Genomic DNA, 15,386 nt, shown 5'->3' on the forward strand with positions numbered 1-15,386 from the left:
GAAGCCGACACTTAAGTTGGGATTAGCTTAGGAAGATGACGAGGTATGTAAAGCTCAACCTTTCTTTCTTTTGGCATGTCTTAGTTTGAAAGTAAGTTATGACACGAACCCCTTAACTTATTCTTGCGATCGAGCATGTCTATGATTCTTATTTGTTTCTTGATATTCGTATTCTTAACGTAGTCGAATTATGGTTCTTATGTCTTTGTATGACTAAATTTCAAAGGTTATCTCCATTTTGTTCTAAAAGATTAAAGTAACTACGAACCTCGTAACTTTCATAGACGAGCTCGGATCACCTAAAAATAGGAGATCCTATAGTGAATAATATCCAACTTTCATAGGCTGGCTCGGATAGGGTTGATACCATCGTCAGAGACTTTCCTTTGAAGAACGGTTTTCGGTTAAAATAACTTAATTTGCTTATCTTTGGCCACACAGTATGATTACTTACTTATTTACTAAACAAATGAAGATTGTTATGCGTATGATTCAACGTAGTTATGATTTTTTTTTTTAAGTTCTATTTGATATGCCTCGAGTGACATTCGGAGGAAACTTGATTTAACTGTCTTGGCTTATGAATGATGGTTTGTTTCGATTAATTTGTTGTGTCTTTATAAATGTTTTAAATTGCATATAATCTCCGGTATTGCAAAAGTTAATTCCTTCCGAGTGTTATCATCGTGCGCACTACTTTAAATATGATGAGTTTCGAAATATGATGTGATTTAAAATATGATGTGTTACGAAGTATGATGTGATACGGAGATGTTCGGAGATATGAAACCTTATATATTGTAGACGGGGAGGGCGATTTGGTTGGACCGCATATGATATGTGTTTTGACATGCATGATTTATGTTTAAATCACAACGATTATTTATAACAAGCCGATCATTACACATATTTGTATTTAGTATGCATGATTTGTACTTATGCAAGCATGTTGGCAGGGGTTATTATGTTCACTTTGTACTCCTTAAGTCGGTCATGATCACATTCATAGTCTTTCATATACATAAAGAGACCTGCTACACCCAGTACATATATATATTAGTAAAAGCGGATTGAGCTCCATTTCTTCCGGAGTGTTGCCGAGTCGGGGCATATGTGTGATATGGTATCTGGAGTTATGTTAGAGACTTTACGAGACGGTGTCGTGTATATAAGATGTCGGTTTGTGACCTTATTCTATGCATTGTGTTACAAACTTGTTGTCACTATTTTATTTGATTTGAGCTATAGTCGAGAAACATGTTGTTCTTTGAAAAGTTTTCATTACATGTATGTCATGATTTTGCTTGATTATGAGTATAACGAGAGTCAGTGGGTTCGCTCGGCCCCAAGTAAGGGTCGGGTGCCCATCACACCCTATCAGAAATTAGGGTGTGACAATTTTTTTGTCTCATAATAAGTGTTACCTTAGGAAATCAATGCATATATTGATAAGTTTTTTCCAACTTTGCCCTTAGACAAAAACTGACAAATTTATGTATTCAAGACAAAAAGCCCATAGAAACTTAGTGTTATTGGAGTCTCAACGTCAAAAGGCTTACTTTTCATGCATGCTCTAATCAAAAGGGAAAAGTAATTTATTTTTATTATATAGGGGTAGTTTTGTAAAATTTACATTGCATGATTGATTTCTTAATATGCGTATTTTTGGCTAAAGTGACACTTATTATGGGACGGAGGGAGTATTTCGTTGATGTCTTATGGTAAACTTTTATGCTAAAAATGCGACGAACATAGGACTCCGCAACTTAAATAACTCAAAAAGTGTCAAAAGGTACCAAAATACCCCCACTAAAAAAAAGAGTTATCAAAATGCCTTTTGCGCACTAAATTAGTGTGCAATAAGGGTATAAAAACTCGGACCCTCATCTTCCCCGCCCGACGGTTCCCCTAACCTTTTCAAAAAAAAAAAGCCATTTTCAACCAAAAAGTCGTGGTCCCCACAATCAAAAAACATCCTTTTCGTGTTATTTTTTAACCCGAAAGTCAATATTCTTGTTATATTCAAGGCAAGGAACAAGTTTCAAAGCTTTGATTTCGGAATAAAGCGGCGTAGAACTCGATTTCAAAAACTAAAAACCACCTTCAATCTAGGTATTTTCACTACGAATTTTGTATTACATTGTTAAATATATTACTATCTTAAACATGATTGTTGTGTAACAGTTGCGGATTAGGAAAAAAAAATATTGAGCACTTTTTTTGTGCGCAAATGGGCAGTCCACTGCCCGTTTTTTCATTTTTTTAATTTTTTTTATTAATTAATTGTTAATTGTTTGTTAGGTAATTGTTTATTTGTTAATTTTTTATTAATTAATTCTTAATTCTTTGATAACTAATTGTTTATTTGTTGATTATTTATTTAGTATTTCTTAATTGTCGGATTAGCTAATTGTTTATTTGTTAATTATTTATTAATTAGTTATTAAATATTTGTTAATAGTTTCATTAATTAATTGTTTATTTGTTAATTATTTGCTAGCTAATTGTTAGTTGTATGATAATGAATTGTTAATCTTTATATTTTTATTAATGAAATACTTGTTAATTTAGGATTGAACATCCTTAGTTAAGGTTTGAACATCTTTAGGATTATATTTGTTAGTTAATTGTATTTAATCCTTAGGTTAGGTTTGAACATCCTTAGTTTAAGATTTAAAATAGCATTAATATAATATTAGTTAGTTAATTGTAGTTAGTATAATAATTAATTAACATCCTTAGTATAATTTTTCGATAAAAGATTACATAATAAATATTATATGTTAATGATTAATTAAAAATGCGTAAAATTGAACTACACCTCCGTATTGGATCCTTAGCCCTTTCAGGTTTGAATATCCTTAGTTAAACCTTTATATCAACAGCAAAGATTATATATGTTAGTATGGGATTAATTTAGATCTTATCTCGTTTGAACATCCTTAGTTTAAGATGGAATAAGCATGGGATATTTTAGTTAGTTAATTGTTCTTAGTAGATACTAATCGGGGCGGTTATTAATTCGTAAATTTGTTGGTCGCGTATAATGACGGGGGCTCTTGTAGATAGTTAGTATAATTGATGGCGATCGAAGACCCATACATTTCATCTCGGCTTTGAGGCCACCATCGCCCCTTACGTGGAAGTCATTTATGGTCTAGCATTAATGTAATGGACGCGCGTTTTAATGTGAGGAGCCTATAATAATTAATTATCGGCATTAGTTGACTAGGCTCATATAATTTCCCCGGCCGCGTGATTATGGGTTAGTTAGTATAATTGAACATCTCTTAGCTTGCGCCTCGTAGACATGGATATTTAGTTTAGGAGGACACACTCGGGTTAATGTTGAAAAGATTGCTAATTAATATTCGTGTTATTCGGGGGCATTAATTAAAAACACGGGTTCCCATGTGAGCTTGAGGTATTTGCCTTTTACGGAGATCCGGGGCGAGTTAGGATGTTACGGTTGGAGCGCTGCGTGTTACGTTTTCATGTATCGAGGATTCGTCGATCGTCTATGGGCGCGAGGACCGATGTCCGCATTTTGCTGTTCCTCCGGGTACTATATTTAAGTGTGTGTAATTTTATTCTAAATATAGCTTTTGAAACGACGACTAATAAAATATTTTTTAATGACCGTTTAGATATGGGTATGGACTAGGATGAGACACCTTTGCGTCCATAGCTTGTTCGCCCTCCGCTCGACTATATTGTTGAGATGATGCGCACGCGCGGAGATAGATGAGAGGAGGCGTTATCCGAGATGTGGATACGCACCACAGTGGGATCAGCTGGATCATATGATGTCGGACACGGTAAGTTTTCTTGATTTAACATTAGTATTTTTTTTTATTTTTTTTTACTATTTTAGTCTTTTATTGTTAACTTATTCAATTATTTTTACAGGCTTTTATATGGACGCCATATGATCGGATATTTGGATCGGTTCGCTCGCGTTTTGTGTGCGTTGAGCCCTCGTGGAGGTCGCGGTGTCCGTTGATACATGTGGATATCGTTGAGGATCACTCGCCCGACTGCGTCTTACGACAGTTCGGCCATGTATAGAAGTTACCTGAGCAGGCTACTTGGGAGCACGACCATTATACGCGGGACGAGCGTGCAACCGTTCCCGATGCTTGGCGTATTTTACGGCTCCGGTCCGTTGGGATCGAGAGGGTGGGGATGCGCGGTGGTCGGACATGCGACTGCGATCCGGATTACGTGCAATGGTACACGCGGATACTCATAGCTTGATTGGGGCACGAGGCCTCGTGCGGATGCCCGAGGATATGCAGCCTCGTAGGTACTATATTTACGTTGTGTAAGTTTTATTAGTCTTAAACTTAATTAATCGTTTTGTATATTACGTTACAAATTTATTCAATCGTTAATATTTACAAACAAATGCAGCTACGGACGTACAGAGGATACGTTGGGAGAGCTTGGACCATATGGATGCCCCTGAGACGCGGGGATATGCGAGGCGATGGTTTAGCACGTGGAGTGGTATGTTACGTTAACCGAGATGTGGACGTGTCGACGAGCTTGTTCCAAAGGTCCCGTCGGGCGGTGGTGGTCGTGGTCGTGGACGAGAGGTAAGTTTTTTTTATTTAACATTAGTATTTTTTTTTTTTTAGGTTTTTTATTGTTAACTAATTCAAGGGGATGGGGCCGAGAGGGGTCGTGGTTTTAGATGGACGCGACCATACACCGGTTAGATTTTGGCTCCGGTGCGACCTCCGTCGACTTCTTACCAGCCATCAACTTCAAAGATCCCGTCGCGGGAGGTCGATTTCGGAGTCCGTCGACACCTCGTATAGGATTTATTCGAGGATCACGCGGCCCGACGGCCATCGCTCACGGCATGACGCTTGGCCGGTTGTGATCACGGGGTGGCACGGAGGCGGACTTCGATTACTTATTCGAGGAGTTCGACGTGTCTCCGCGCGGGCCCGCTCGGGCGACCGTTGAGAGCCTCAGCCTGCCGATCATCTCAAGAGCCCGTCAACACACAGGTTTATTTTTTACAATAAAATAATGTATTAAATTAATTGTTTATATGTTATTTTATGTTTAGTTTAGCATAAAACTCGGTCGAATTGTTTATATGTTATTTCACGTTCATCGCACTCGTGGACCGTTTAATTCCACAACCTACATCTCCGGCTATGGGGCCAACTCTAGAGAGACCGCCGAGGAGCCGGCTCGAGCCCTGCAATGGCCCTCGAGCGCCATCTCGGGAGAGCCGTCGACACGGTAAGTTTGATTTTTTTACATAAAATAATGTATTTATTAATTGTTTATATGTAATACCGTATTTACTTTAGTATAAATCTAAACTAAATTGTTTATATGTTATTTTAGGTTCATTCTTACAGAGCTCGTGGGACTCTATTGGATTCGAGATCTCACGGGTATGCTTACATTTTTCGGCCCTCGTCTCTACATAGGAAGCATGTTTTGAACAAGCCCCCAGGATGGGAACGCAGGATGATCACGCCATACTACGTGTATAGATTAAGAGGAAGAGGGGAGATGGAGATGATGGTGAGAGTGGTAGGGGTGGTGGGTTCACCTTAGGCCTAAGGTTATTCTAAAGGCTCCCACATGTGGGACCTAGGGGGATGGAGATTGTGTATTTGTAAATAAAATGTACATTTTATGTTAATATTATATTTTGTGTATTTGTAAATACAGTTATCTTAGTTTTATTGCGTAATAATAATTCCCTCCAAATTAATCAAACCCTAAAAGATATCAAGTTCTATATATAATAGATACAAAACTTTTTTACGACGATCCAAAGTCGCATCTTTGGTGCGCTATCGCACATTATTACGGAAAAAACGTGTTCTATATATCAAAACTATTTTTTTTGAATAAAGAATTTCAAAACTATTTTGAATTTTCGGCCAGTTTTTAGTAAACGAGGTATTCGACACTAAATTAGTGCTCAAAAGGCATTTTAATAACTCTTTTTAATGAGGTATTTTAGTACTTTTTGGATTATTTAAGTTGCGGACTCCGAACATAGGGTCCATCAACAAACAAAACGACGATCGCTATTCTAGATATTCGTTAAATTGTATATTTTTACACAATATGCATCTACTTCTAAGTATTCTCTTGACCACTATTCAACACTTCATTAGAGACAAAAGGCTTCAATTTTGGCACCACTATCAAAATACCAAATGTAATTTTTAGTATTGGAAAACTTGAACTAACAAATGTCAAGTACCATTTTACTTGGAATGGGCAAACAATAACATTAGCAAACAGTAAATTATATCGAATTCTGAAACCCAAACAAAAAATTCTTACCATAACATGGGGCTAATTCTTCCCTACTATTTCTTTTGATTAACATATTTGGTAATCAAGAAGAAAGCGACAAAGAGAGAGTTTCCCTAGAAAATTAGGGCAGGGAGTTTATCTAACAAAGTGTGGCTGTTTATGGTAATTTTATTAGCTACGATTATTAGATGAGTATTTTTACCAGGAATAATAGTCTTTAAAGGTTATTTAAGGTACTGAGAGCAAAGCTAACTTAAAATACTTTTTCAAAAGCTTATTAGATTTATGGCTTTTGGACCAATTTTATCTATAACCTTTTTATACTCATTCAAAAAAAAACTCCGTCCCATGTTAATTGTCCCCTTTCATCTTTACACTCCCTTTATGAAATTATAAATAAGGGTATATTTTAATTATCTCTCTCCAATAAATGCATTATAATCACTATTAATTATTTTAAAACGCTTAATATAATATCGGTAGGATGAGAAAAACGTTATTAATTCTATATTGATTTTGTAAATTGATAAGTAATTTTTCGATAGATATTTTTAATAATATGGAAAATGATATGAAATGAAAAGAGTATATAATAAGGACCAAAATAAAGTCAACTTTAATATAAGGAACCATTTTTGATAATCTTTTCCAGAAACGATGTATATTTTGTTTTAGAAAATTTTTCATAGAAAGAGACAAGAAACTTTAGATAAGTGAGAATAATTAAAAAAACGTAAGTGGGGTCTCGAAAATAGTCGGGAACCATGACCTTCTCTTTTAATCTGCCATTTGTTGCCATGTTCTAGTAAGCACCATTATTTCATTGACTTTTCTATAATTGTTTATGTTTACACATTCAAAGTCGAGATCATTCCTCTACTACTATACCGTCAATACGTTGTGTGAAGTCGACATGGAAATTGCCATCTCCAATATGTTTTATATATATACCTTTCTCGCTTAATTAAATATTTTATTACTTCCTCCTCTACAAAATAAGTGTTTACCTTTAAAGACGTTACATAGTATACAAATTTTAGTAATTTATATAAAAAAACATTTTATTTCAACTATACTCTTATATTGAAGAATTACTTCTTCTAAATAGTGTACGGTTCTCAAGAAACATTTAAATAATCAAAATATTGGAATTATAACAATGATCGGAGATCCAACACCATTCACACTAGTCCTTTCGATAAAAGAAATTTTTGCTACACTATCCTATCGGTAATGTTCAACGTACATTTATCCTTCATCGATTAAGATTGTGAAATTGCATAATTTAATGTTGTTGTTTGCTTCGCTATTTAATAATGAAAACAACACTAATTTGGAGATGAAGGGAGCACTTAGGGTGTGTTTGATATGACGGAAAATGTTTTCATTATTTTTTTAGTTGAATATTTTGTCTTACGTCATCAAATCTCATATTTTGTGATGTTCAAAATAGGTGAAAATGTTTTCCATAAAAATTTGAGGAAACATTTTTCGAATTAATAAAAACGCCTTTTCCCGAAAAAACCCCCAACCCCATCTCCACCCCCTACACCCACAAACCCAACCCCACTTTATCGTTTATTTTGATTTCCCCCCCCCCCCAAACCCCCCTCTCCCCCTGCAAACCCCACCTCCACCCACCCTACCTTCCACCAGCCCCCATCGATTTTTTTTTCTATACTTTACTTTACTTTTTAATAAAAATTATAAAACATGAATTCTGAAAAAAAAAAATCTTACTCCCCCCAAACAGTAGTTGCTCCCCTCTCCCCCCAACAGCGTTCCAAAATAATTATTTTTTGTAAAAAAGTTTATTTTCGGTTTTTTACAATTACATTTGATAGCACATTGGTCCGAAATAACTGTCCTTAATATTGATAATATCATATGAGAACTTAGTACAGCATAGGTTCTCCTTTAGGATTATATATATATTACCTTAGAATTCCATTCCACATGGGGTTCTAAAAAAATTTTTATTGTATATATTTTTTTATGGTGGCCCACCCCCACTCCCCTCCCTCTCCGCAGCCTACCCCACCTCCTAACCTATACTCCCCACCACCAAAGTTGCACTCTGAATCAAAATTTTCATACTGGTTTTGCTTTAAATATATAAATTTTAAAATAATATTTTTACAAACTTGCGGAAAACATTAAAGATTAAAATAAGTAGAAAAATCAAACATTATTCAGCTCAAAAATATATCTTTTTGAAAAACATTTTCCGTCATACCAAACACACCCTTAGTAAGGTCAAATTATTTAATTAGATTTATATGCTGAGAGAACGCGGCTAATTATTTTACATTTCCACAACATGCCCATGTCTTCCCCACTCGTTTTCCTAATAAGATTAGTCAAAAGCACACATGGGATGGGATCCCCGCTTCATACCACCTACCCTGCTGGGTGCCCTCACTCCTGAAATGCATCTAATCTAAGGTATCTCCCTAAAATCCCCTCAAAATGAATGTATTTCCTCATCCTCCTCTCATGGCTGCTCTCATCTTCTTGTTCTTCTTAACCTTTATTACCCCATTTTCCTTTTCATTACCTGAACACCATTCCCACTTCACCAAACACACTCTTCACCACAACAACACTTCTTCACAGCCACAACAATACTTTGAAATAACTCATCCATTACCATTCCCAAAACTCCCTCCTTCATGCACTTATCATATCCTCAAGCACAACTTCAGCAATACAATTGGTCTTCCACCTGTTTCCACCACTTACTCACCTCCAACCAACTGTTCTTGGACACACGTGGCACTTCAGTTCAACGCTTCTTCCAAAGGTTTACAATATGAACGTATCGTGCCGTTCTGGCTTGGCGGTGCTGAGCTCCTACGTACCAGCACCGCCCAGCCTAATGACGGCGGCGTTTACTGGACTGTAACAAAGGATGTTACAAAGTACTCATCTATTCTGGTCAAACAGAATATATCTCTTTCTGTCATGCTGGAAAATATGGTCAACGACATTTATACAGGTGCTTATAATGTCAACATTAGTTTCCTGTACTATGATGTTAAGAAAATGGATCCTAATGATATGGTTGTGGATAGTCCGATAAAAATGGGAGTGAATGATTTGAGAAGTATTGAGTATGAAAAACCAGCAGATTTGATAATACCAATATCAAGAAATGGGAGCGAAGGATTTTGGTTCCGAGTTCTAAACGAATCGGAGTTGCATGGGAAGAGAGTTACTATTCCTAAGAATACATACAAAGCTGTGATTGAGATTTACGTATCATCACACGGGTATGATGAGTTTTGGTACTCGAATCCTCCTGATTCGTACATACAAATGAATAATTTGACTACCAAGAGAGGTCATGGAGCGTACAGGGAAGTTTTGGTGAATATAGATAAGAATTTGGTAGGATCTGTGGTTCCATTTCCTGTTGTTTTTACAGGTGGAATTAATCCTCTGTACTGGGAACCACTGGTTTCAATTGGGGCATTTGATCTTCCTTCTTACGACATTGACCTAACGCCATATTTGGGGCTTCTACTCGACGGTCAAGCCCATTTTCTTGGGCTTGGGGTGAATGACAGTATCCCATTCTGGCTTGTAGATGCCAATTTGCACCTTTGGGTGGATAACAATTGCACATTGCTCTGTCAAGTGCAGGCTAACGCTCTTGATTTGGGTACCCCTAAGTTCAAGATTGAGCGGAAATCGAGTTTTCTAGCCCTGGATGGGTCATTTGAGGTTGAGTTGAAGAGAAAGAGCGAGATTTCTTCTTGGGTGAACTCAACAGCAGGGAATTTGACTACCATAACTAAGCGAGAATTGAAGTTCAAGAACAAAATATACTTTTATCTAAACGGAACTGAGAAACATATTAAGCAAAAAGTGAAAGAAGAGATGGAAGTTGAAGTGCTGTCTGATAGTGGTAGCACAATCTCTAAGACCAAAGTGAAGAGGAAATTTCCGCTTACTATAACCACTAAGACTTTTCCAGCGAAGGAGAATGGTACAAGCTTGATACAATCTTATTTAGACCATGAATGGAAGGAGAAGAAGAAGTCGGACGGAGGTTCTTCAAGTACTTTGACAAACAGGCAGCAATGCAATGGGTGGATGGTTGTTCAAGATCGCAATGTTTTGTACGGTGGAGCAACCACTCAACAAACTTATTCTTACTCTGGTGAAGCTGATTGCTACTCTCGTGTCGTTTCAGCTGTCAATGGCAAGCTTATGAATGACACTGCAAACAGTCTTTGTGCAGCAGCTCCTTTGAAGTATGGTTCATTTTCTGCTTTGTGACACCCTGTTTGAAGAATCCCTTTTTTGTCCTACAAGCATCCCGTGTGAAACACTGTAGGAAATTTTGATTCCAAATTTCTTGCCAAATTTAGTTTGCCTGTACAATTTATGTTTTTGTGTCAAAGGTGCAGGCTTCAATAAGGATGTGAAGTGTTAGGAAATTCACTTTTTTTTAATGATTTGCTGGATGTAATGCTGTTTCTTGTCTTTGTGTTTGATATGAACCGGAGTATTGAACCTTCATTGTCTTGGGGATGCGGGAGCCTGGAGGAGTCACTGAAGTGGATCTTGTTTCTTGCATTTCTGTTTTCATAATGAGCTCTGAATAACGGTAATAACAACATTAATAATATAAAATACAAGCACTATTCTTCAGTCGTATAAATTTGTTATATGAATTATGAAGACCCATCAACAAATCCAAGTCCTCATATCATAATCATAGGTTGCAACTTCACAAGTGCCGTTTTTCACTTAAAACAGTTGGTGGTTTTATTACTATGGGCTACCAGTTGCTGCTGTATCATTATGGGAGTTTAGCATTCAAAGATGGAGCAGACTTTTTTCTTTTTTTTAATAGATTGCAGAAAGATCTAAATATACATTGACAGTAAGTGTCTTAAAAAACATTTTTTAAGCTTTTGAAATTCAGAGACTTAGCAGCAAGATGGGTACAATGAAAGAAAAGATTGGAACAGTCCAATTAGTTATATCTTGGTACGTGTAACGTGTACTTGAATCACTATATAGGAGTCGTTTAATGTCGTTAGAGATTTTGGGTGTCAATAAAATGTAAAGAATTTTTAGGGCCAAAACCTAAACTACTGAATATTGGATCTAAGAATTTAAAATAACGTAAACCAATGAAGTGAGGGCCGAGGCAAGGAAGATGGGAACGTGCCCGATGACATTCGAGCTGAACCGAGGAGGAGCGAACCGGAGGAGCGCTGGACCGAGCCGAAGCAAGGAGGAGCGCATTTGGTCCACCAGCTTTATCGTTGCAAGGGTGGCCGTCGGTCCGAATGGTCGTTGGACCGGTATAACCGTTGGTCCGGTGGTCGTTGGTCCGCATACCGCGCCGTTGCACGTGAGCCGCGCGTCGTAGTGTCTGTCACCGGTCAACCACCAACCATGCGTGTGTCGCGGCGCCGTCGTCTAATCCCACCAAATCCGTTCGTAGCCGTCCTTGTTATTATTATTTTATTAATTCACATTGTACGAAGCCCATGGAGGCAAAGCACTATAAATATGGGACATCCCCCTCCTTTGGGGGGGGTTGGCTCCTTTACATTTCAAGAACATTTGTAAGAAAAGAATCTCATATACTTACTCTCCCTTTCATTTATTCGGCCAAGGCCGTTTTCTTTCAAGAATTATTGCTAATCATATAATACATTGCTCACAAACGTCTACATCTTTGGCTGCTTCATTGGAGAGCCTTCCAATCTCTATTTCCTTTATCTAACATACGTCAAGAACAAAGCACATATCCTATATCCACTTACAAATTCAATTGATTATCCAATTTCGGGGTAAACAGTTTGGCGCCCACCGTGGGGCTAGGATAATAGTTCTTAGTCTTGATTCTTATCAAACTCATTTAAACCGTAACCCTTCGTTCGTCTCGTCAAAAACAAATCTATGGCTGACGTCGGGCAATCCGGTCACATTAACAACACCGAAATTGTGGCAGAAAATGAGGGCAGCGAACAACGGGGGCTGCCGAATCCTGCCGACCCAAACCCCGTTGACTCGAGGGAGGGGCTCAATCGGCAAAACACCGTGGATCAAGAGAATGCCGCCCTACCGGCCACTGATCCTCTAAGAACTCATAACTCAGTTACATTATCTCGGACCCAAAGCCGGAAGGAGCCGGAGGCACCAAATGACGGCATTAATTTGCGTCGATTTTTGAAATGTTGCGCAGAACAAAGAGCAGCAATTGCCGAGCAAGGAATGGCGATTGCCCGGTTGCAAAGTGGACACGGGGAAGCTGGGCCGGAAAAGGCCAAGGATACAGTGCAAAGCGGAAGGAACGAACAGCGGGTGGTCGAGAGCAATGATTCTGGGGCCGGTTCCTCCACCGAGGTCCTAAAGATGCTCGAGACTTTGGCAAAACGGGTGGATTCGACCGAGAAGAAGGTTGAAACATATAACTCTCGGGTGGACCAGATACCGGGGGCCCCGCCTTTGCTGAAGGGGCCGAATTCAAAAAGGTACATCCAAAGGCCTTTTCCACCAAGCGCCCGAAGCTGATCCCAAAGAGGTTCAGAATGCCCGACATCCAGAAATACGACGGCACCACCGACCCACACGAGCACGTGACCTCATATGCCTGCGCCATAAAGGGCAATGATATGGAAGAAAACGAAATTGAGTCGGTACTGCTGAAAAAGTTTGGGGAAACTCTATCAAAGGGAGCGTTGACGTGGTATGACCATCTACCCGAGCACTCGATCACTTCGTTCGAAATGCTGGCTGACGCCTTCGTGAAGGCGCATGCCGGTGCCATCAAGGTGCAGGCCCGTAAGGCCGACATCTTCCGGATTACACAGAGGGACGACGAGTTGCTAAGGGAGTTTGTCTCCCGTTCCGCAGGGAACGGATGGAATTACCCGGTGCCGAAGAATGGGCCGCACAAGGCTTTCACGAAGGGGCTCAATATGCTAAGCTCGGTTGCCTCGGCCAAATTGAAGGAAAACTTGCTAGAATACGAGGCCGTAACATGGGCCGATGTCCACAATCGATATGAGTCGAAGATTCGGGTAGAGGATGACCAGCTCGAACTCTCTCCGGTAAAGTCAAAGATGAACAGAAGCTTCGAGAAACCAAGGAAGGGTTACGAAGCAAAATCCGAATCGACTAAAGAAAGGTTTCGGCCATACTCGCACCCGGAGCGATCAAATTTCAAAACGGAAAAATCAAGGGAAGGCCCGAGCCACCTCTCCGGTCGAGGTAGCAGAATGGACACGCGCCCGCTAAACAGCCGGGGGCCCTCGTTCAGGAGCGATACCGGGAGTTCAGCCAACAATAAAGGTCCTCCAAGGATTTCGGAGTACAACTTCAACGTCAGTACCTCGGATCTTGTCTCGGCCGTCGGTCGTGTTTCGGATGTTCGGTGGCCAAAGCCACTAAGGACAGATCCGGGGCAACGGGACCCGAGCATGGTTTGTGAATATCACGGAACCCACGGTCACAAAACTGAGGATTGCCGCCAGTTGAGAGAAGAGGTAGCCCGGTTGTTGAAAAACGGCCACCTCCAAGATTTATTGAGTGAACGAGCCAAAAGTCATTACAAGGAGAGAGAAGTTCATCGAAGGATCGAACCGGTCGAACACCAGCATGTGATCAATATGATAGTCGGGGGGATTGACGTCCCTAGGTGTCCGGTAATGAAACGGACTAAGATTTCCATCGTTCGGGAAAAGCGTACCCGAGATCATTTATCCGGAGCTTCCATCTCCTTCGACGACGCGGACGCAGAGGGCGTCATTCAACCACACAATGACGCATTGGTAATTTCTGTACTTATCTTTAAAACTATGGTTAAACGTATCTTAATTGATCCAGGTAGCTCAGCCAACATAATTCGATGGAGAGTGGTCGAACAGTTAGGACTGCTCGATCGAATCGTGCCGGCAACCCGGGTACTCAGCGGGTTCAACATGGCGAGCGAAACCACAAAAGGGGAGATCTCACTGCCCGTGAGCATCGAGGCCACCATTCAACAAACCCTGTTCTACGTGATCGAAGGGGACATGAAGTACAATGCGTTATTGGGCAGACCTTGGATACATAGCATGAGGGCGGTGCCTTCAACATTGCATCAAATGCTGAAATTCCCCACCTTAGAGGGAGTGAAAACCGTCCGCGGTGAGCAACCCGCAAAGAAAGGAGATGTTTCGTAGAAGAATCAGCACCCCGGCCTGAGGAACCGGCTCAGGGGAAAAAGGGTGCAACCGGGGAGATAGCCCCCCAATAGCAATCAAAGAATATCGGAGCGGATCCGGAGTACGGAGAGGATGACTTCGGGATGCCCCGATCTTTTGTCACGCCAGATGACTCGGACGCAACCAAGTCGACCATAGAAGAGCTGGAGCGCATCATTCCGTTCGAGTTCCTACCGACAGAAAGGTATACCTGGGCACGGGGCTTACCCCGGAGCTCAGGCACAAATTAATTGAATTTCTTCGAGCTAACGCCGATTGCTTTGCATGGTCGCATATAGATATGACAGGTATATCACCGGAAGTAGCTTCACACAAGCTTAGCTTGGATGGTAAGTTTTCCCCGGTGAAGCAAAAAAGGAGGCCCATGTCGGAGTCAAAGCATGCCTTCATCAAAGACGAGGTAACAAAGCTTTTAAATGTTGGTTCCATCCGGGAGGTGAAATATCCGGATTGGCTCGCTAATGTGGTGGTGGTACCCAAAAAAGGTAATAAATTTCGGATGTGTGTCGATTATAAAGATTTAAACAAGGCGTGCCGAAGGATTCATTCCGTTGCCGCACATCGATAGAATGATCGATGCTACGGCCGGACATGAAATGTTAAGTTTTCTCGACGCTTACTCCGGGTATAACCAAATCCGGATGCACCCGGAGGATCAAGAGAAAACATCCTTCATAACCCGATACGGGACTTACTGTTATAACGTCATGCCTTTCGGATTAAAAAATGCCGGTGCAACTTACCAACGCCTAGTTAACGAAATGTTCCAAGAGCATATAGGAAAAACGATGGAAGTTTATATTGACGACATGGTTGTTAAGTCCCTGGAAACAGAGGACCATTTAAAGCATT

At 39.9% G+C, this 15,386-nt stretch overlaps 1 protein-coding gene across 1 annotated transcript; it reads left to right on the forward strand.

Moving 5' to 3' along the window:
• The first annotated feature begins 8,784 nt into the window (after positions 1-8,784).
• Positions 8,785-10,823, forward strand: LOC132045630 (peptide-N4-(N-acetyl-beta-glucosaminyl)asparagine amidase A-like). Its single transcript, XM_059436215.1, has one exon. The coding sequence runs from the start codon at positions 8,797-8,799 to the stop codon at positions 10,582-10,584; it is 1,788 nt and encodes a 595-aa protein (XP_059292198.1). The 5' UTR covers positions 8,785-8,796; the 3' UTR covers positions 10,585-10,823.
• Positions 10,824-15,386: the final 4,563 nt, after the last annotated feature.

The sequence above is a fragment of the Lycium ferocissimum genome, unplaced genomic scaffold, assembly GCF_029784015.1.
Source record: "Lycium ferocissimum isolate CSIRO_LF1 unplaced genomic scaffold, AGI_CSIRO_Lferr_CH_V1 ctg7371, whole genome shotgun sequence".
Classification (NCBI taxonomy): Eukaryota; Viridiplantae; Streptophyta; class Magnoliopsida; order Solanales; family Solanaceae; genus Lycium; species Lycium ferocissimum.